General features: G+C 47.9%; 1 protein-coding gene across 3 annotated transcripts in view; it reads left to right on the top strand.

Annotated features, from left to right (window-relative positions):
• Positions 1-6,704, top strand: part of PHF21B (PHD finger protein 21B) — a 172,348-nt gene extending 165,644 nt beyond the window's left edge. For all 3 annotated transcript variants that reach the window (XM_074872134.1, XM_074872135.1, XM_074872136.1), the window contains 2 exons: positions 1,920-2,023; positions 4,387-6,704. In XM_074872134.1, the coding sequence (XP_074728235.1) occupies positions 1,920-2,023; positions 4,387-4,611 (329 nt within the window). In that variant the 3' untranslated portion in view covers positions 4,612-6,704. The remainder of the gene's footprint in view (positions 1-1,919; positions 2,024-4,386) is intronic.
• Positions 6,705-23,500: the final 16,796 nt, after the last annotated feature.

A 23,500-nucleotide genomic window follows, 5' to 3' on the forward strand; every position in this document is an offset into this window, starting at 1 on the left:
ATTCAGACACTAACAACAGCACTTAACAGACAGAGTAGGACAGGAGAAGCATTATGCCATCTTAAAAACACCTTCCCCCACCCCTCCCTTCTTCCTAGGCTCAGCTTTGCTCTCAATATCTCTACCTCCTCCCCTCCAGCGACACAGGGAGCGGGGAATGCGGGGGTGCAGTCAGTCCCCTCATTGAGGGGGAGGACTCCTTGCACTCTGCTCCTGCTCCAGTGTGGTTCCCCTCTCACAGCAGACAGTCCTCCACAAACTTTCTCCAACGTGAGTCCCTCCCATGGGCCACAGTGTTTCCTGAGCTGCTCTGGCATGGGCCACCCCTGCATGTTGCAGTGCTGAACTACAACAGCGGGGGCTTCTTCCCTCAGAGTCCTCCCGGCCTTCTCCAGGCACATCCCCCTGCTCCAGCGTCGGATCCTCCCCTGGCTGCAGGTGACATCTGCTCCCCCGGTGCCCTCCACGGGCGCAGGGCACAGCTGCCCTCTCCCCACGGGCTGAGGGGGGTCCCTGCCCCGCCACATCTCCCCCCATTCCTCCTCCTTTCTTCCACTGACCTCGGTGTTTGCAGAGGTGTCTCCCTCACAACTCCTCCTCCCAGGTTCTCCTTCTTAAACATCTTATCACAGAGGCACAACCACCATCACTAACTGGCTCAGCCTTGGCCAGAGTGGAGCTGACTTGAGGCCAGGGGAGCTTTGAGAAGCTTCTCACAGGAGCCACCCCTGTAGCCCCCTCCCAGCACAACAGCACTAATATTAACGTAGAGTTCACAGAATCAGAAATCACAGAATCATTCAGGTTGGAAAAGACCCTCGGGATCATCGAGTCCAACCATCAGCCCGACTCTACAAAGTTCTCCCCTACACCACATCCCCCAACATCTCATCCAAACGGCCCTTAAACACACCCAGGGATGGTGACTCCACCCCCTCCCTGGGCAGCCTATTCCACTCTCTGACCACTCTTTCTGGGAAACATTTTTCCCTAATGTCCAGTCTGAACCTCCTCTGTTGCAGTTTAAAGCCGTTCCCTCTTGTTCTGTCACTAATTACCTGTGAGAGGTGTAATGCTACCAGGTATGATGGCATTATTAAGCAAAGGGCCATGAGGGGCTGTGACTGGGAACAGCAGGTCACTTTTCCTCCCCTTCCCCTCGGTCTGCTCCTGTGCTATCTTCTCTCTTTAAGGAAACTGAGACTGATCTCCCAGGAACTTCACTCTGTGGAGGAGGCTACCATCCACATGGTGCCTTCCCGAGAACAGGGCTGAAAACGGGATTTTGAGGCAGAATCATATCGGGCTGGGAGGCAGAGAGGCACAGTCAGGCTATGCAGAGCCCTGTAACTGGGTATGTAGCACGATGCCAGGCTAGTTCTCAGATAATACAGCAATATCAGCTCCTAATTGTTTTGGTATTATTTGGTATCGCAATCATTGAGTATCAGATGCTGTATATTATCTGTGCGTTGGCCATTACTCGTTTTTAGTTCCCTGTTGCACTCTTACGATGGGCTGTTTGGGGCATTTATAAGGAGCTTTGCAGAGGTCTGGTACTGTTTTGATCATGCTTTTCAGCCAGGGTTGCTAATTGTTGCCATTCCAGGTAGCTGACCTGTTCTTAAATACCATTCACCTCTTTCTTGGAGACCTGGAGGACCACATGTGGTCCAAGGATTAATTTTAATTCATCTCAGAGGTGCCCTATAGCTTTTGGGTTGTCCTGTGTGCTAGTCATTGACGTAGACACAAGCATGCAAGCAGAACCTCCAGCTCTATTTGGCTGTACCTGCTGGCAAAAGGCTAACGAAACCTGAAGCCATTCAAAATAGATGCTTCTGCTTTGTTGTCAAGCTCACATTTTTGCCACGTGTTCTTTTCTTAACTTCTACATCCTTCATCTTATTGTTCTGCAGTCAAAGAAGAAGAGAAGCGGAAGTTATTAAAGAGAAGCAGTGAGCTGAAGAGTGAGCATAGACAGTTAGAAGAAAAAGATCGACTTCTCAACAATGCAGTGAAGGTAGGACACCTGACTGGGGACACAGAGCCTCCTGCAGAGGTGTTTGTAAAGAATATATGCCCGAAAAACAGATATTTTATGGCTAGAAAATGATTTATGCTCCCAGCCTACAGCTGTTCAGGTGTGAGTGTGTTTCCCTCTGAGGAAAATTACGTGGATTTCCTTTACGCACAAAACCAAGCTGCTTTGGTGGGCTGAGGAGGAGAAATCACCTGAATTCCTGTTGCACACAAAAAAACCCACAAAATAACTGTGTCTGCTTCCCTTGTAGTGCCATACACAGCTCTGATCAACCCAGTGACTTTAAGACACTTCCATTCTCCAGGTGAAAAGTTTAGTCCCAAGCGTGTCCTCCAGTGGTAGCTGCTTGTACATTAACTCAAAACTCTTGAGATTAGGTAGAAATAACCATCTTTATTTGTCTCGGGGCTGAATGTTGTAACAACCTCTCCATGACTGGAAATGGATTCACAGTCACTTTCTCTGTGAACTCATTTCAGAGCTAAATGTTGGCTGGAGATGTCTTCCACACATACCATGCTCCAAGGACCAGTCTCTGGCAGTAATGAATGGGCTGAGTTCAGAGCCATAATTCCCATCCTCCATGGCTGAAGGAACTTATTTGGGGCTACCTCACTGCAGGCCCACTCTTAAGGGGTAGCTGTTAGCTTGTGTGGCAGTCTCAATAAATATTTGAAACCTCCTTAACCTGGAAAATTCAAAGTGGCAGCTGCAGGAGTAACTGGTCACTGCTTGTTTTACCACTGTAGTTATCCAGAGGAGGCATGTTAAAATATTTATCACATTTAAAATAGAGTGGAAGGCAAAGCGATAACTTATTAAAAGACATCACAGTGGGGAATATTCCCTGTAAGTGTGTATAGCCACCCTCAGCACTAATGGAAACACCCGTATGTATGAAGTGACTCTGGAGTACGGAATATCTTTAGTAGGTAGGAAGGTGCAGTGGGATGAGGTGTTCGGAAAAAGAAGAGCGTTGGGGGATGCAGTCAGCTATCAGGTGTCTGTCAGGGGCTGTCAAAATCAGTCAGATTCCTACTTAAGCAGCATCAGGTTCTTTCAGCGGGCAACACTGTCTTATTTAAATGGTAATATCAACCGATGATTATGTGTATTGGAGATATATCCACCTGAAAGGAGAAAAGCAATTAAAGATGTTCCAGCACAGAGCAATTTCATTTCTGACATTTGCCGTAACAGAGATTTACGTTAGCAAGAACACTCTCGTCCGCACCACAGGTGGAATGGTGTTATTTGGTAAAAACAGAACATGATTTATCCTTCACCTGAGATTTCATCTGTCTAAACCAACCTCTGAGCAGCTCCACACAGTTGCTTTTCAAAGAACTTGACTTTCAAGTGAGCATTTCCCACTTGCCCAGGACTGGAGAATGCCCCCCCTCTACCCCGAGCAGTCTAGACCTTAGCCAAAAAGGAGCAGTTTGCAGACAAGTAACTGTTTTTGCCAGACCCCTGGACCCACTGGGAGAAAGAAAACGGGAGGTTTCAGTTATTAGAGAGGCCACCTTCCATCTAGCAGACGGGCTCAGGGTTTTGGTGTGTCACATAGTCCCTCACGGGCCAGTTGATAGTGTAAAGGAGGGGATGTTAGCTGCAGCAGTGCACGGCTGGGGAGGGAATTACTGATTCTTCCTTATCTCTTCTTGGAGAAGAGGGGGATTTGGGATGCCTTCGCTTGGCTCCTGCTCTCATGCTCATTCCCATGTAGGTTTGTATGAAAACATTTCAAGTGGTTGTGGTTTGGGCCACCCCAGAGGAAAAAGCCTTTCTTGTGACTGCGGTGGTGTAACAGTAGTGGCTTAAATCAAGTTTTCTGCCTGAAATATACTGACATCATCTTTAGAGAGGCCAACTTATCTTCACAGGACTAACTCCCTAAAATGTGGGGCACGTACAAAATGCATCACGGTGAGGTTTACCCCTCAAGCATCTACCAGGGCCCTTTGGTAAGATTTAGAGGCCTCGCTGGTGCTTTCGGTACTTTCCAGTAGTCATACAGCTATTACAATCCCGTGGCAGTAATCTGTTTGGGGTGCAGAAGGCATTTCTGCCCGGCTGCCTCCAGGACGAGGTCCGAAACGTCCTCTGAGCGCATTTGGACTGGGATGAAAGTTGTCACCTTAGAGAGCTGCTGCAGCGCGTGCGGCACCGGCGATTCCTCCGTTCGTTAAGCTGTGGTTCTGCTATCCCCAAAGGAGAATAGACTTCATTTGAGCAGGACGTGCGCTCAAGACACAAAAGAATGTTTGGAGAGATGTTTGACACCAATTTGAATGTGTTCTCAGTCTTTCTTTCTCTCTCCCCTTCTCTTTATTTGACAGAAATGCTTAGAGCTAAAAACCAGCCTGTTGGCCCAGCAGAAAGGGACTCAGTCATCACTGGAACGTCTCAAAACCCTCATTAGACTGATACAAAACGAGCAGATGATTCAGGTTACCATGACGACCACCACCACCTCCTCCCTGCTAACTGTCCCCTGGATCAAACCCTCCCCTGCCTCCGCTGCCATGCACAAAGCCTTGCAGCAATCACAGGGTAACAACTGACAGAGCCGGCTGCCAGAGGGCCAAGGCAGGGGGGAGAAAAAACTTTATACCCATGCGCAGAGGAGAGATTAAACTGAAACAAAGGAGAAAAGGAACAATCTCAGTTTTGATACGCGTAGAAACTTGCAAACCAATCAGTCCAGTTTGTAGGTCACTGTGGCAGCAGGTTCCCACAGAGCGGGTTGTGCTGCGGTTTTGTATTTGCCGAGACCTTCAGTGCTTATGAGATTTTTTTTGTTATGTTGGCCTTAATGTATTTCTGACTGAGGAGGAACAGGAAAAGTATGGCCGATAGAAAGCGGGATATCCTTTTGTGGGGCGGCAGACGGGATTCCAGTTCTGCTTTAAGGGGGAAATTTTCAATGCAAAGAGGTAGTGAGCTAGTAGAAAAGTAGTTGGGCTGAAAGCTGTGTGTGGGAGGGAAATCGGTGAGGTAACCAGAAACTGAACTACTTAGGACTCGACATGGATTCTTATCAGAGGAACAAAGTTGGCCCCGTTGATTCAGGTGACCTGGAGATGGGGCCGTTTTGACCAGAACGGCGTCACGGACACTCACAGAGCCTTCGAAACAAAAGACCGTTTTTTTTCAGTATTATTAGAGTTGAGAATTGCAGATATTTAAATAAAGAAACTGTATGAAGTTAGCATTTCTAGTAAAATATTGAAGTATTTTCATGCTGATGCTTCTGTATATGCGTTCCGAAGTATTTAAAAAAGTATGACTGTAAAACTCCTTACTTTTTTGCAGGTCCTTTTTACTTATTTTGCTATCGGTGTATTTTTCTCATGGAGTTTTTGTGCAAGATTTAGCATAAACCATAATAGTGGATATCTTTGGCAGGTTGGGTTTCATTTTTTAAAGATAGTATTTTGGGGGTTTTCTTCTTTGTTAATCTTGAATTTTTTTTTTTTTTTAAAGAAAAAGAGCAAATAAATATTCTCTTTTTTGTTTCTTGCCAGTACAGATAATATGCCAAAAAGATAACTTTACATTTTTTGTACTGCGTTTTTATTGTTAAGAATATGTAACGTGATTTTCTTTTTTTTTTAATTATTATTTTTTTTCTGTTTTGCTTGCAGAAATATCTGCTGAAATGGTACAGGAAAAGAAAAAAAAAACTGCCTCAAGGGGTTGTTTCTCATACTGGATAATATCAGGAGTTCTGGGGGAGGGACAGGCTGTAGAAAATTTAAAGGGTTTGTTGGGTTTTTTTTGAAACGTGATTCCTTTGTAATATTTTGTTGGATTTTAGCACATTTGGGAAGCGCTTAGCATTAACCTGAGGAAATCCCAGTGCGCCTGCTTGTTTCACTAGCTAGTCTTCCTGATACTGCAAGGGTCCGCCTGGCCCCCCCCGTAGGCCACAGGGCCCCCGTCACCCTGCGGCCTGCCCGGGAAGGTAGTGATGGGCACCCCGGTTTTTCTCACCGTCACACACACCCCCCCAGACGCCATCGTCTCTGTCGTTTATGAGTTCTCCGTCAATTAGCACAACAGGTACTTAAGGAAAGCAAGAAGCCACCAGAGCACGACACGAGGCTAGTCTCTCACATCAGCATATCACATGGTGCCGAATCTCTCTTTTTTTTTTTTTTTTAAACAAACAAACAAAAAAAACACGCGAGGGACTGGCTTTTTCCGTCGCCCATCACTAGGCAGCACATGGTCCCTTCAACCATTTTCACAACTCCGGGAGAAACTGTGCAGTACTATACAAATCTATTTTAATACACAACACTCGGTTGAACAAGATTTTTATATTCTTTTATTGATGAACAAAGTGAACTAAGTAAAACACAATTGTTATACATTGGTTATTGTATGCCAATTATGCATTCTAACGTGGCTTGCAATGTAAATGTTTTCAGGTTTAATGATTTTTTTCTTCTCAGACAAATAAAAAAAAGGAAAAGCGTGGAAGGTTGAATATGTGAAGAATTTCTGAAGAAGTGTCTTGGACTGTTAAAAGTAGTTATTTTGAAAAGGGGACTGTCCAGTGGATAGTGTGCATAGAAAAAAAAAGTGTTTGTCTTAAATATGCCAATGTAGTTTTACTTCTTTATGATGCATTAAACTTGATTGACAATTTAGTGGTGGTGTTGTCGTGGTGATACCTGCTGCTGAGGGGATGCAGCGTGGCCTGCCCAGGGCCCACTGTGTGACCCCTTCACACCCAGGGGAGTGACTGGTGCCGATTTCTCCACCGTTGTCTTCAATTTTCAGATTTAAACGATGCCGGAATCTCTACAATACTTCCTGCTTTCCTTCTTCCAGGAAGATGCCCACTCCTTGAGGCCATCGTGTCCACTCCCTTTCTTGGCTTTCCACCTCTTGGAATAATTTCTCGTCCCACTCTTCCCCAGATCTGTACGCAGAGATGTTGGCAGTACCTCAGCCCTCTTTCTTTTCCTCTTGCATCTCTTGTGGGTTGTGTTCTCAAAGTTTTCACCAGAATTTAAACACTGCAGTGGGCTTGGCCCAAATTGCCACGAACTGAGTCAGCTTGGGAGCAAGCCTAAGGCTCCGAGACAGTTCCCACAGGGTCAGACATTGCTGTATAGAATCTATCACAGTGGCTAATGCTTACGCAGAGCAGAAGGAAGATTGGGGTTTTTTTTGCCAGGGGTAGGTGTAAATCATAATTTTTGTTTGGTTGGGGAGGGGGGTTTGCCTCGTCTTCCCTTCCTGGCAGTGTCACCATTTAATTTTGGGCTGCAGTTAGCAGGGGCAGCTCAGCGCTGCGTCCTTGCTTCCCTTGCAGCTAAACTGCCCCCTCCTCCCTCCTGGCTTCTGCTATGGGAAGGGCACCCTGATTTTTCCTAACACTGCTTCCAGTTTTAGAAGACATCAGCTCTCCTCCAAACCAGCAAACCCAGAAATCGTATATAATCATCATCATCATCCTCCTTCTGCCACCACCCTAACCTATAAACTCAGCGCGGTGCTAACAGACAGGAGCCAATTACAGAGCTCTGCATGTCACCTTAATAATTAATGTGGTTGCAAGGGAGCGTAGGCTTATGCTAGCCTTTAATCTTCGATAGTAATTTAAATTGTTTTGGTGGAGATTTGTAGGAGCCACGGTAGCCTCTGTGTTCCTTGCTGCGGCACCGGGCATTGTCTTTGAAAAGAACTGGGAGCTGTAGGGTTCCCAGCCTCCCCTCCCAAGCGAAAGTTATTTTTACAGCTATGCCAGACTTCACAGCTTCAGAGCTCTTTATTTTAACATGACAGACTGTTTTCTGTGCGTAGGACCTTTTCACATGCCATTAGTTATCTCGCAGAGGAGCTGCTCTGCAAATAGCCATTCAAATGAAATGTGTTGTCTCCAAGCCTGTCAGTTTTATATTTGCTCCTCTTCAAATGTAGTTTTGCCTACTCTTCCTTCTCTCACTGTCTCCCTCAGAAATGAGAGGAAAAGGAGCTCTTCTGGCTGTTGGGAAGTAACATAGAGCAATGCCAACCCTTCCCAGCAAGCAGAACGAGGAACGCTGGCATGGCTTGTTTGCGGCAGGATCTCAGATGCTTTTGGGCTTCGTACTCTTAGAGGGAGAAGCCACAATGGCTCCACTGTGCCCTAAAGGCTCAAAAATCAGGAAGCAAAGTCAAGACCCCTCAATTTCTTTTATATTTAGTTCATGACCACGGACAGCAATTTTTGCGCAATGGATTTAACGGTAGGGTCAGTCCGGCTAGTGGCTTCTCTTGTGGTAGACAAGGATGACGGCACAAACTCTACACCAGCCGTGTTAGGAGTTTGTTCTGCCTGCTGACGTCCCCATGCTGGTTTCCTAGCAGTTTGATGGCCTATTAGGAACACTTAAACTTTTAGAAGAGTGAATTATAAACTGATGCATACTTTTTGTTCTGTCTTCTGCAGGTCCTCTGTAGTTGGAAAGGGAGACGTTACACTGAAATGAGTGGCAACAGCCCCATCAGATAAAACTCCACTCACTTTAATCAGGTTTTGCCAACTGCAGCTTATTTTGCTTAGAAAATGAAGCCTGGCTTCTGAGATCAATCACTAGCGACTGACTGGTGCAAACAGAAAATGCCAGACTCTGTTTCTGTAAGCCACTTTTAAGTTCACTATGGTGAACATCATTAAAGCAAAAGTTGGGTTTTTTTCTCCGTTAAAAAAGCAAACAAAAAATTAAATTGTCATGATAGGAAAAAATACTACAAAGCGTACACAGGCATATAGAGATTCTAGCCAGGGAGAAGGAAAAAATAAAAAAGATGCTACTGCTCTTTGAAGTTGTTGTTTGCGTTTGTACTGGCAGATTGCAGATGACTTCTGTGCTGTGTAGATGCAGCAGAAATGCTACGCCCCAACCTTTGATTATCAGCCTCGCTCATTAAGCAGTTATCACAGAAATTTTGATTCACTTTTGCATTTCATCTTCAGGCTTGAGATACAGCAATAAACAGCCTTTCCCTTCAACATTCATGCTGGAAACAGAGCTGACCGACACTCCGGTTGCTGTTGACAAAGCAACCTTCCAGTTGCAGAGATATAAACTTCGACACGAACATCTCAGGTGCTTGTGCCCCTGTGATTGTGGCTCTCCGTGGCCTGCCAGGAGGTGGGCGAGCAGGAGGGCTGGCTCACTCATTGCACTCTTGAACTCCGGCACGCTTACCTCCCTCTCAGGGAGCCGAGGGGAAGTGTAAGGAGAGCCCAGGGTGCCGAGCGAGAATCATGGCTAAGGCACTGCCCTGAAAATCAGCGATGCTGGGTTCATTATTTTCTATTTGAGGAAGCTTGGAACAATAATTTCATGAGTGAGCCCAATATCTCTTTAAAAATTACATCTCCCCGCTCTACACACACTCCTCATTTTCTGATGTGGGGAGGTTTGCTGCAGCAGCACAAAGGTGAACGAACAAGCCCCAGGAAGGGATTTGGTGTCCCTGCCCACAGGCGAGCAAAGCAGCGGGGCAGCACCAGCAACGAGCCTTCCTCCCTTGGTAGCCAAGCACAGGCAACCTCTAAGGTTTCAGAGGAGTTATAAGATCTTTAAAAAAACCCAAACCCCTCTCTCCCCGTCACCCAGGATGTCTCTTTGTCCCGCTGCCAATGTGCTCTACGTTACTGAAACCCAGGGTCATGGTTTAAGCTGTAGCTGCAGGAAAAAAAAGTCATTGCACTGTCAGACGTGGACATGTCCATCCTTCACCCTGATGGGCTTTTGTGTCCCTTGCCAGCAGCACTTCACAGTTGTCTTCATCTGCTTTGGCCATGGAAATATTATTGCTTTGTCTTAGTTAAAAACACAAGGAGAATTAAGAAGGGGTGGCATTAGAAATAAGTGGACGAAGCAGCAAATTGAGAAACATGCAATTCTGGTGTGGATATGATGTTATTGTTTAAAGTGCACTTGCATAACTGAGAAATTTCCTAATCATGAAAAAAAAAAAAAAAAAAAAGCGTTGAGCCACTGACTACATGTTACATTCTTCTTATCTTTCTTGATTACTTCATGACTGCAGAAAATAAACCACGTCCCACCCACCTAGTTCACCTCATTTGGGGGTGCCACCTGGATCATCACAGCATCATTCCTGGTCTCGTTCTTAGAGCATGGAGGGAGCCGATGGTGCATCATTTCTAGCTGCAAACTTGCCAGGGGAAACCAAACACCCGGCTTCAGTGTGGTTTGGGAGGTTCCTTGTCACGGGACTGAACACCCGACGGGCAACAGCCACTGCGGCACGTCCCTGTTGCCATGGCTGTGCTGGTTGGTGGCCCCCAAAGGGAAGAGCTGCCTTAGGGAACATCAGCAGGAGTCTTACCAGCTGAGCAGCTAATCCCTGCACGATGCTAAGCACTTTTAAGCCAGCCCAGTGAAAGCTTTTGCTTACATCAGTATGTTTGTGCTTTACCTATGATGGCTCCTCTGTTTTATCCAACTTCTCTTGAGCGCGTGGCTAGACAAGGGACCGTTTCATGGCTTCCCAGCTGATCCGCTGAATACATGTTGGAAGAACTCCCAACCAGTTTATGTCTCTACCTCTTTTTTTTTTTTTTTTTTTCCTAAAGCTCGCACATGGCTCTGAATGCTACCCAGGACCTCAGTGTAATTACTTGCCCAGCCCATCCTCCTCCTACAAACTGACACTTCCATCATGCTTTGAAAGAATAAAATCTGTATGTCACTGAAGGGGAATTGTCAAGCTGGGAGGAGAAAGGAGACCCTGACACATCCCTTCTTCCTCACGGCCATTGACAGAGGTGGCTCCATCACCTGTGGGAGCAGTTTGCCCAGATATGGGTGTTACCCAGCCCCGTTAGCCGTACCCAGTGGCGAGGCCCGTTCATCCCACCCTGCTCGGCTCCAGGAGGCCCCAGCCTGGTTCCTGGGTTGGAAATGGCTGATTCCAAGGATTTTTCACACAACATAGTTCTACATGGGTTGTTTTTGGTCCTCCCAGTGAAATTTGTCTCAGGGTCTCCAAGCAGCTGGGGAAGAGCTGAGACTGTGCTGGGTGCTGCTGCCCTTCCTCTCTCCCACTGCTGAGGGGCTCCGGGGCCCTCATCCAGCCAGCATCGGCAGGAGGAGAGACACAACCAGCCAAGCACAGGTTGTGTGAATTTGCCTGAGTTGGGATTTGAGTTGACATCAGCTGTCCGGTGGCTTCACGCTGAGCAGTGTTGAAACGGGGCTAGAAAAGGCTGGGGCAACAACACTGGTTCAGTGTGATTTTTTTTCCAACGCAAAACCAGCCACTCTCATGGTCAAATCTGACATATTTAAAGTAAAGGAGATGCCTCTCTGGTGCACGGCTTCTCCCCACTGCTCGTCAAATCGGTTGGGTTGGAGGAGGGTGCACAAGAGCAGGATTTGGCCCTGAACATTTGTCAGTAAGCCTCGCAACCTCTGCAACAAGTGGTAAACTTCATAATATACACCGGTAAATCTTACAACATACACCGGCAGATCTTGTAATGTGCCCCGACAAGCCTTGCCTTATATGCGGGCATACAGAATAAGAATGGGAGATAAAAGGGGAGAAAGAGAGAAATAGGGAGAGAGAAAGACAAAAAAGAAAGATTTCACCAGTCCTGGTTCCATCATTGGTCCAGCCAGCCCAGGGGTCTGGTTCCAGAGGGGCACAGCCACCCGGGCTTTGACTTGTGTCCTTTTATAATTCCTTGCCCCTCCTCCGGGTGGGCACTTGGGACTCATTAGGCTAATTAGCCATCATGTGCAATCTATGCTTCTAGAATTCTCCTTGTTTTTGGTACGCACGCAGTTTGTACCTTCAGATTCTTCTAGAAATGAGTCTGTGGACTTTGGGGTTGTTGGGGAGTTACTCCCCCCTCCCTGCAGGTGTGTGACCATTGTTTGACCTCTCCTTTTAGCACATGTGTTGTGCAAACAGCTTCTTTATTGGCTCTTTATGGAGTCACTCAAGATAGGGAAGTTTGGCCTCTGAAAAGTGTGGTCCCACCTCCATGGGACACCCTCCTCTCACTGCATCTCTCTGCCCTGACCTGCACAGCCCCGGTGTTTCCATAGAAACAGTTTCCTTTGCCAAAGTTCTTTATCAAATGGTTGCGATATTAATCATGGATTTATCAGACCATCACACCCTCCTCCACCGGCTCTCCCCGAGGGGTTGCCAGCCATCCTTGCCCGCTTGCCCACGCTCCACCAAGCCACGTGGGGAACCAGCTGATGGAGCTGCTGGGGCCCAGAGCTCAGCGGCAGCAGCCTCAGTCCTCTCCCAGTTGTGCTCCTCCCACCAGTCCCAAGTAAGGACCAAAACCTGGAGAAGTCCTCTCCAATCCAACTTGGAGGCTTTCACACCACAAAGCAAGAAGAGAACAACACTGGGACTGCTTTTGACACCTATTACCTCCTTCACACAGATTCACATCCCACCTCCTCCTGCCTCATGCACATCTGCAGTGCTCCAGCTCAGCTTTCTGTAGCGGAACAAAAGCCACGTTGAGAAAACCAAGTCTGGTCCCCAGGCATGTGCCATTAGCCATGCACAAGTTTATTGCCCTTCAAAGCTCCTTCATGAAATGAATCCATCAGCACCAGCACTGGAGTCGGAGTTTTCCTTTCCCACACTAATCACGTCTCTCAGAATTGCCTGTTTTCTTTTATTTTGCTTCTGGGTACCAGAAAAACATCCTTAGTGAAACTCCACCACCTCCAAACACAAGCCACTCTCCATAGAAGACTCAAAGTCCTTCACCATCCTTGGCCAACACACAAAATCCTGCTACTGCTTCGGGAAGCAGAAGCAGTGGAAAAGGAGAGCAGAGGAAGATGCTCTTGAAAGCTGAACCTCTGGAGACAGGGAGAAACGGCAACATCAGATCCTACCAGATATTATGAGAAATGGAGCCTGGAGGACTCCCCTTATTCATAACCCATCTTTAAAACATCTCTGAGGGTTTTTCTTCGGATAGCTTGGCTTTTTTCTAATTCAAGACTAAGCAGCTACAGACTTGGAGGACTAATCCATTGGAAAGACGATACTCTACCTGTTGTCTCCTTCCAACTTCCAACACTGGAAAGCAGAGGCTGTTTTCCAGATAGCAGAAACAAACAGGCCTTCTGTGAAGGTCGCACCTTTATGCCCACCCGTTACCAACCAAAACCGAGTATGACTGGTGATCATCTAGTTTCATCACCAAAAAAACAAAGAGACATGCAAGTGGTAGGTAGACTTGTCATTTACTTTCAACAGAGTGGAGTTTTAAAATTCTTGCTTTGAACATGACGGTGACAGAACTACCATTGTTTTAAAATGTGAAATGACAAACGTTAGAGAGCTGGATAAACATAAGTCAAGACAAAGTAATAAGAGTTCACAGGCTGTGCAAACTGTGTTTCCATCGACAGGGGATCTGTCTGCACCAGGAGATCTGTCTGCGCTGTCGGATACGTCTGCACGAGGAGATCTGTCTGCACCATGGGATCTGTCTGCACCAGGAGATCTGTCTGCATTGTCGGATATGTCTGCACCAGGAGATCTGTCTGCGCTGTGGGATCTGTCTGCGCCGTGGGATCTGTCGGCGCTGTGGGATCTGTCTGCGCTGTGGGATCTGCCTGCTCTGGGGGATCTGCCTTTTCCGGAGGATCTACTTGTGCCGATGGATCTGTCTTCACGCTACAGGGCTTGTCCTGTCCATGCAGATGAGTTAGAAGCCTCCTCCTCCTGCTCTCCCCGAGGGGTTGCCAGCCATCCTTGCCCGCTTGCCCATGCTCCTCCAAGCCAGGCGGGGAACCAACTGATGGAGCCGCTGGGACCCAGAGGTCAGCAGCAGCAGCCTCGCTCCTCTCCCACTCACGCTCCTCCCGCCAGTCCCTGGTGGGGAGCTGGAACCGGACTTGCTTGGGGTGGCCGTTCCGCTGCCCTTCCTTCCGCAGCATGGCTACCGAGGCCACTCGCAGACGAGCCGCTGTGCTGGTGGTGGCCCAAGACACGTGGAAGTGCTCCTCCGGCTCCAGGGGCGTGGGACCGCAGAGCCACCTCGCTCGCCTCCTCCCACCTCCAGAGTCACCCCAGGAGCCCGGGCAACCGTCACCCAGGGACACTGGCCCGGCCAATGGTGTGCCCGGGAGCAAAGGCTCCTGGGAAATGCTGCAGCTGATGGGCTTCCACATGCAAATGAGCATGGTGACATCAGCCACCGGAATGGCCTCGGGCCCTGGGCATGGGAGCCGGAGGTCACCAGCCAGCCCCTTCCCCATGGCCTCTCCCTGCAGAGCCCTCTGCTTCCCCGGCCCCTGGCCAGGCTCCCAGGAGTACCCATCTCCCCCTGCGACCTGAACCTCTGGGCCAGTTCTGACCACGCCTGGCCAGGGCAGGGAAGGCCCACGGACAACATCTACCCAGAAGCACAACAAAGAAACTCTGCTCAAGGGCTCTGGTGCAGGGCAAGGATGAAGCTTGAACTCACCTTTGCAAACCACAGAATCCACCTAGAAAAACAAAGTACCCACAAGCCCAAATTGCCCAAAAGCCAGTCCTTCCTCACCAGTCAAGAGACAAGGGAAGGACCTGGCGGGTGCCATCCCTTCTCCTCTGCGTCCCACACGAGCGATCCCCGCCTCGGCCTCAGTGCCACTGACCGTGGGAACGTCTCACAGGAGGGATAAAACAAACCTGATGAGAGGTTTGGTAAAGCAGCATTCCCTTCCCTTCCGGAAGATGTCACACAGTGTTATCACGCAGATTTCCCTACGCTGCCATCCTCTATCACACCCCTTAGTCCGTTTTAGAGACATTTATGGCTCTTGCTGTAAGTCTTGGGAAAAACCCAACCCCATGGGATCACGACAACCAGCCTGGCTACCCAAGCACAACGAGAAACTCCTCCACAGGGGAACTGCCAAAGCCTTGACCCCGACAGCTCATCCACCACACAACCTGCTTGTCCCCAGCCCCCTCCGAAACAGCTACAGGCAAGGAAGAGGAACACCAAAACCCTTGCCCCAGTTGCCTTCTACTCAATAATACTCAAGCATTACACCAGGGTTTTGTACTTTCACCCAAAAAGCCACTCTTACGAGGAGCAGCTGAGGGAACTGGAGCTGATTAGCCTGGAGAAAAGGAGGCTGAGGGGAGACCTCATGGCCCTCTACAACTCCCTGAAAGGAGGGTGCAGAGAGGGGGGGGATGAGTCTCTTGACCCAAGGAACAAGCGACAGAACAAGAGGGAATGGCCTCAAGCTGCGCCAGGGCAGGGTTAGATGGGATATGAGGACAAACTTTTGACTGCAAGGGTTGTCAAGCACTGGAACAGGCTGCCTGGGGAAGTGGCTAAGTCACCATCCTGGAGGTATTTCTTTAAAAGATGGGTAGGCGTGGCGCTCAGGGACAGGGTTTAGTGGTGGACTTGGCAGTGTAGGTTAACGCTTGGGACTTGATGTTCTTAGAGGTCTTTTCCAACCTAAATGATTCTACGATTCTCACATCACCTCTGCCCTGCGCGCTGGGCATTTGGGGCTCCCATGGGGCACAGGGTTACCCGATGTGCTGGGGCCTGGGGGCCACTTTTTTTGAGGCAACGCTGCTCTGGGGGGGTGTGTGTGTGACCTGTTTCATTTAACCAGGCTCAGACCAGAGCCAGGAGGAGAGTCCCAGCAACGCCCGTCACCTGCCGGGTGGCTGCCACCTCCTGCCCTGCCCACATAGCGCTGGAGCACTAACGGAACATCGCAGCCTAATAAGAATTGAAAGGCCTCAGACATGAAATAATAATGAAACAAAGAAACAGATCAAAGCTTTTAATTTCACTCTAAGTACTTTACTCTCACTCTCAGAAATTCTTATCAAAGACAGGCAGATGTCACTGCCTCCAGGGGTCTCAACTCGGCAGTTCCCGATTTGCATTTACTCCACAAATTTGCTTTCAAAACTGGAGACCTACGGTGTAAAAGCAGCGGCAAGTTTTGCTGTGGTGAAACCACACGCTGAAATTTGAAAGCACCACAGAGCTGGTTAAGCTTTTCCGGCACCGATTCAGCGCTGTACAATTGTAAATACAAATAAATCCCTGTACAAATGCCATCAGGCCTCCACGTGCTGGTAAGATGAAGTATTATCAAGTAATATAAATGTTTATTTCCATGGTAAAGCACTAGCACAAACCTTCCTTTTTGGGCTGTATATTAGGCAGGAGTGGGTTTGTGAGGTTTATAAATACAATGTGCTCCCAGCCCCACCGTGCCATGGGCTGGGCACCCACTCCAGTGGTGCTCAGCCTGTGTTAGTCCCCTTTTCCCCCAGATGAAGGTGGGGATTGCTGGGCTTTCACGTGAGGTGGTTTGCTTGGCTTTTCTCTTTTATGTCTCCAGTCATCAAATTGCTTTCCTCAGTCAAAAGCTCACTTAATGAGTGACACAAGTAATTAGTTTATTGGAAATGGCGTTGCAAGGGCCAGCTGGGAGCATGCCAGGAGCAGATCACCCGGGGAAGGCACCCTGAATTTGGGTTGGACAGACGTCGTTTCTGAGCTCAGCTAAGACCCTAGAAAAATAAAGCACACTCTAAATCCTCTTGGAGAGAAAAAAGCAACATCCCAGGTGTTATCAGGGCATAATATAATAATAATAATAATAGCAGTGCCACAGATGTGCATCTTCAAAGAAAAATAGTGCAGAAAATATCTGAGTGCTAACCTACAAGCCTGGGGTGCTGCTCCCCGGCTTTGGCAGTCCTTCCCAGCAGTGGGGTCTCCCCTGCACCCTCCTGTCCTATGCTCATGCTGAGCATCAGGATTTTTAAGGCAGGTTTTAAAGCACCAAGACTGAGGTTGACTCTTCTTGAACAACCAGGACCCGTTGCACAGCTAGAGGAGCTATGGTGCCAGGAGCTGGGGATGCCAAGCCACGCGTTGGAGGAAGTCACAAGAGATTTATGCTTCTCCTTTAGCAGCTCTGGGCAAATGCTTGGACCTCTGACGAAAGCTACAGGAAGGGCGTAGACTTGCTTTTCTCTGCCCAGACAGAAGCAAATCACTGCCCCCAAATCAGAATGATTACACCACAGCTAAATATAAATTTACCTACTTCAGCCCCGTTTTCCTTTGGAGTCTGCGGTGTGATGTGGTCAGCAGGGACCAGGGGTGCAAGGACTCCCCAGGATGATGCTGGGACTGGTGCTGGCAGGGGCAGGATTGACCCTGAGGGATCGACTCTGTAGTACCAAAGCCACCCTCTGCTAACACCAGACGTTTCAGCCCGAGAAACGCCCGTTCAAACCCAGCCAGCTGGCGAGGCACCACGGCCAGGGCACACCAGGGTTTTTGCCAGGTGCTCGGTGTGTCTGTAAAGCTTTGCTCCAACATTAGTCCCCTGCCCCATCCCAGGCCCAGGGAGAAATTAAGCATTTAAGCAGCACATGTGGGTGCACGTCTTGTCTCATAGGTGCCAGCCCCAGCTGCTAGGCTGTTTTATCTCAGTTGCTCCTACATAATCAATATTAAATTTTGGGTGCCGAGTTCAGATGCTCCAGTTGAAGGTGAGATTTGAGTCGTGCCCTTTGGCTGCCGGCACCAGCAGCTGGGCTGGTGGAAGGACCTTCTGCTGGGAGGGCGTCAGGGTGAAGGTGGGTGTACTGGGGAGCCTCCTGTCACAGCCTCCCCCTCGCCCCTAAATAACCTCGCAGAGAAAAACCTCTCACCATTTCATGGCAGTCCTTCCACAAAGCACCACCGCCCCAGCTCTGAGCCCAGCTTCCAGCACTCACCAGAGCCCCAGGGCTGTGGCCACAGACATGCCCGTGGTGGCCAGGCAGTGCCACGACCCCGGGGGCCAGCCATCAGCCGCTGCGCTGGAGCCACCCTCTGAAGTCATCCTGAATTAAAAACTAATGATACTTTTCTTTGATAGCTTTTTTTTGATAGTGCAGCCACAGAAAAAACAGCCACAAAGGGAATTCAATTTTTTTTTTGAATAATTAATTTGACTTTCTTTACTAGATGATTTCTGGGTATTTTCAGTCGTCTTTTTAATTTCTCTCTCCACAACATGAAGGTGGAAGTCTCTGGCAAATAAAATCATTGTCAAAGTCCTGGGGGAGGGAAGATGTGGGAAGGAAAATTTCCCAATGTGCTGATATGAGCTTATCAACCAGCCTTGCTCTCCATGGACAAAGAATGAGGCAAATGGGATCAGGCCCAGACAAAGTACCTGGTTTAAAGATCAAAGCTGGCTTCATGAGGAAGAGGTTGGTTGATACTTATGATGAAGGCAAGAAGCAGGATGTGTTAGTGTGGGGCACAGGTAGAGACACCCGACCAGCTGTCATAAAATGGTTGTTTCTCACAGCATTTAGCCTGTATTCACCAGAAATGTGTCTGTCCAGGTGCTTTCCCTTTCCCACCTCACCTGCTCCTCTCCTTTAGAAGTTGAACCAGCTTTTTGGAGTGAGGGGCCCAAAACTGAACCAAGTAATTGAGGTGCGGCCTCACCAGTGCCGAGTACAAAACAATTATTAGGCCAAAATGCATTTTTCCAGCAGCTGTGATAAGGCTGAATTAAAGGGTCATTAAGAGACCGATAGCTGGCCTGCTGTCACCTGCCTTGGCTGGCGTGTACTGCTTTATTCTGTTTTCACTGTATCTATCGACCAAAACACTGGTTATTTAGACGAACCAAAAAGGTGCCAGTGCCTGTGGTTGGCTGCTGGGCTGAGTTTCAGGAGCTTGAGGGGTTTTGTTTTGTTTATCACCCTCGCTTGTATCAGCAATAGTGTGGCCAGCAGGGACAGGGAAGGGCTTGTCCCCCAGTACTCGGCACCGGTGAGGCTGCACCTTGAATATTGGTGTACTTGAATACTGAACAGTTTTGGGCCCCTCACTACAAGGAAGACACTGAGGTGCTGGAGTGTGTCCAAAGAAGAGCAACAAAGCTGGTGCAAGGTCTGGAGCACAGGTCTGATGGGGAGTGGCTGAGGGAACTGGGGGGGTTTAGTCTGGAGAAGAGGAGGCTGAGGGGAGACCTTATCACCACCTGAAAGGAGGTTGTAGTGAGGTTACTTCTCACAAGTCACAAGAGATTGGACAAGCAGAAACAGCCTCAAGTTGCAACAGGGGAGGTTTAGATGGGATATGAGGAAAAATTTCTTCACTGAAAGGGCTGTTGTCAAGTGCTGGAACAGGCTGCCCAGGGAAGTGGCTGAGTCACCATCCTGGAGGTATTTATTCAAAAGATGGGTAGATGTGGGACAGGGTTTAGTGGGACTTGGCAGTGTAGGTTAATGGTTGGGCTGGATGATCTTAAAGGTCTTTTCCAACCTAAACAATTCTGTGATTCTATGTCAGCCAGGTAGCTTTGCTTTCCTTATCATCTGCTTCACCCTTTCCTGCTCTTCACTGGTGTTGTCCATCACGACTCTTGCGAGGAGGAGGACCTGCCTCTCCCCCTCTGCACTATCCATTGTCTTCAGTGCCTCGGTGCACGGGGGTTTCCTACAGGGAAATCACTTGATTTCCGAGGCAGCCGCAAACAACTTGTCCTCCAAGACGGTACTTCCACAGCCGGGTCCCCCGTGACAGCCGTGGACGCAGGACAGGCAGTGACGATAGAAAATACGGCCGTCACACTGGGAGCAGAGTCCTATTAACTTTCAAGTGGTAATTATCCGGAGAAGTTGTGATACTGTGACATGCAGAGAATAGGGTGTTTATTGCCTTGCTGGCAGGAACATGCCGGGTGTCAGGGCTTGTGAGAGAGCTCTACAAAGCCTCTCATTATTTTCATCCTCTCATTTAAATTATTTTGTAAAAGCTCTTTTGGTGCGGAAGACGGCGATATTATCTTACTGAATTTTAATGTTATTTTGGAATGGAATGGATTTGTTTTGTCCTTGTGCAGTGGCCACTTACCCAGCGTGCACTCTGGACCCTGGAAGGCTTTTGCTGCGGGGAGGTGAGCCAGAAGCCAAAGATAAGAATAAAAAAAGATTTATTCAAGCTTCAGAATAGAATGTGGGGATGGGAATGGAATACAGGTCTGCTGAGCCTTCTGCAAAGGCAGAAGTGGTTTGTGCTAGTTCCACACCTTGCTTGTGCAGTTGTTGTGCAGCAGCATTAAGTACTCCATGCAGATGGGACTAGCACGAAAGCATCTGGGGGCTAGTGGCTGCTGCTGTTTGATAGCCCAGTGAGCGTGAGGGAGCTCCTGTACTGAGAAGGAAAGGAGGGAAGCAAGTCCCCTCTACAACCCCGAACATGGAACAAGACAGACGCCAACGCCAGCCTGTGCCTTGCTCAGCTCTGTGCACGTGTTCAGAGTGGAGAGCTACGCAGCCTCATGAGACGCTGCTTCCATTCTGGGTGTGGTTATTAAATACATTAAATATTTACTGGACATCAGCTATGGCTGCATTTCGTGCACGCACTACTACAGCAGCGTTTTTCAAAAGATAGAGGCTGATGTGGAAGTCTGGGAGTGGTGGGAAATAATGAAAAGGAAAACATCTTTCTAACTTCTTTTCCCCTTCATTGCAACAAGTGCTGGGTTATTAGATATAAAAGTGAGCAAAAAGTTAGATTAAGTTATCAAAAAATTGTATAAAGTTATCAAAAGCATAACTGTCTTTCTGCTTCAGACATTGGGGGGATGTGATTGAGGCAATTTCACTCACTCCACCACTGTAATCTGAAACTCCCCCGCAGACCCGAACCTCTTGCTGTTCCAGTTCTGTTTATCGAGCCGCAGAAGGGCCACGAGCGCCTCGACCATTCCAGTCCCCGCAGAAATGCAGCGGAGGGCGCGGGCATGAGCGTGAACCACCCCCTCACTTGCACAGACTGCAGATGAAGAAGGATGTAAATGGCAATAGGCCGAGGATGCGGCTTCGAAGGGGTGGGAAATACACAGAAAAAAGACAAGACAACACTGGCAGGTGAAGCAGGGGGAGAACATATTTCTTCGGAAGCTTTTAAAACAGAAAAACTAAGTACCTTACTACAGCTCTTGATATTTTGAGAGATTTGGGTCAAGAAATTCTTGGGTGAAGTGTCAAAAATCCACCCATCCGAAGACTCTTCCATGACTGCTGTAGAAATCCAGTTCAGACACTAAGGATGATGCAGTTTGGTGAGTTTTACAGTTGCTTTTTATTGTCCCATTAATTAAGGGGATAATTTTCATGGCAGAAGAGTAAGAGGCTGTAAACTGCTTTTGTGGGCAATTAAAGGTTGAAGTGCAGAAATAATTTGAGAGTACTATTCAGTATTGGGGAACACAAACCATGTAATAGAGAAAAAACCTGAAAAGATAGAAATGCTGATTTCATCTTAGGCTTGAGGAGGTTGGCATTAGTGTCTGGGTTAGCGCTAGCTTAAGTGAGCACGTCTTTGAGGATCGAAGCAAAAGAAAATGAAGCAGGTAGTACAACAGCACCAAAACCGAGCCTCTTAAAAAAAATGTTTTTATTTTTCTGTTGAGTTGTCATGTTCCAATATTTCTCCACTCAGTTAATTATTTTTAAGACTGAACTTCCCAGCTATTCTAGAGAGGAATAGCCAGCCTAGTAGGGCTACAATCCTGCATACAATTACCACGGCTTTTCTAGCACTACAGGCAATAGACCCCAGTTAGGAAGAAGCAGAACTCGTGTACCACCGTGTGTTTATCTCCAGCTTGGAGAGGCAAACCAAGACTCTTTTCCCTCAGGCTGACAATTCTGGGTAACAGTTTTTAGGTGCTGATAGGCCTGCTGCAGAAAAGGGCTTTTTTTCCTGGTTGTATTTGAAAGTTTCCTTGTTAGTCTCCAGGCTGGTTCACTGTCCGAATCACCCACATAACCCCAAAGAAATCCCATTTGCAGGAAAGATGACAGCGTTCGTAGCACCCTCTACAATCCCCTGCTGCCCTCAGACGATGCTGGAGGACACTGGAATCCTTTGCCTCATTAGGTGCAACACGCTGAAATGGCTTTTCCAGGATGTGCACGGAGAAAGACAAAAAAATGGTGAAAATGAGGATTGCTGCACCGGGAAAGGCAGGAGACCTTTCACACACCAGCCACGTGTATCATTTAACACACGATTTACATACTCCTCAAGGTCATACCTTTGGCTTCAACTTTTTACTTAAAGCAGGGTATGTTTGCTGCTGACTTTGTAGGCAAAAACATGTTAGAAATAATAGTGGGAGCAGGAAGGTGACTGGCCAGTAGAACTTCAACTGAACACGAACTTCTCCCTTCACAAACTACAGGTGGTCCCTCCAACTTTCTTCCCCCACCCCACAGCCACTGGAAAAATGGGCGTTGGCAAACCTACATTTTCCATGGTTGTGAAGACAAACTATTCAGGAACTGAAGACGGGGGGGTGACTGTACTGTCAATCCCATTAAAAGTTCAACTTGCTACCTAAGTACACATTGAACACGTGAATAAAATATCTGGGGATTTTCTATTATTAGTCTCCTCATGAGTGGATGAATATATTAAAGCTTACAAGACTCTGAGAGATGCTGCTCGAGGAGTGTGGCACACTCTGCACACATGTAGGTGATATTCATTTATGGAAGTTTTTTTGTAAGAATTGTAAAGACCCCCCTTGGTTAATGACATCCTTCAATCTTCTTAGATTTCTTCATAGATCCAAGGTAGAAAAGTGTTCCCTTCCCCCTTTGGTGCTTGTTGCTAGAGGCATCCTGAAAAATCAGACTCATCTTTGGACCAATTTTCAACTCCTAACAGCTCGGTAAACTAAAATGCTTAGGCAATTTATTCTCTGTATATAGTCAGGTAGGTAACACTTGATTTCTCATTCCATGACTGCATTTTATTGTTTTAAACTGAAATCCAGCATGTGTGTTTCCAACAGATTATCTCCATAATCACTTTCTTTTTGCTATGGAAATGATCTGAAAATTGTTCTTTGATATGAGAGAAGAGTTCACAAGGCCACACTGTACAAAAGCTCGAATCGTGCAATTATCATTTGTAAAGAGAAACTGTTATCAAAGTAACTGCAGGGGACACCTCCAGGACTCCTCTTAGTCAGGAAATTTGAAACATATATTTCTCTAACACGAATTTCACTCCAAACCCTTCTGAATAATTCATGAGAGCTGATTTAATGTCATAGTTAAGTCTGGCACTCAGGACAGAGATCGGAGGCTTCTGCCGCAGATGGAAGATTTCGCCGGTTCATTGGGGGGGGTGGGGGGGGGGCAGAGCTGGGGGCTCATCCCCCCGAAGGTTTCGGTACCCAAGTGCCTTTGATTTGGGCAAGTGCCCTCCCCGTGGTGGGCAGGCTTGCAAGGAGAGGCTGGGGTGGAGGTGGGTACCCTCCTTATTTCTGTCTCAGGCTGCCTGCTGGGGTGGCAGGAAGGTGGAGCAGGAGCCCCCCACCCGCCCAGTGCAATCAGAAGCAGAGCCTCTGCTTTTCTTAA

Source organism: Strix uralensis, chromosome 5 (assembly GCF_047716275.1).
Source record: "Strix uralensis isolate ZFMK-TIS-50842 chromosome 5, bStrUra1, whole genome shotgun sequence".
Lineage (NCBI taxonomy): Eukaryota > Metazoa > Chordata > Aves > Strigiformes > Strigidae > Strix > Strix uralensis.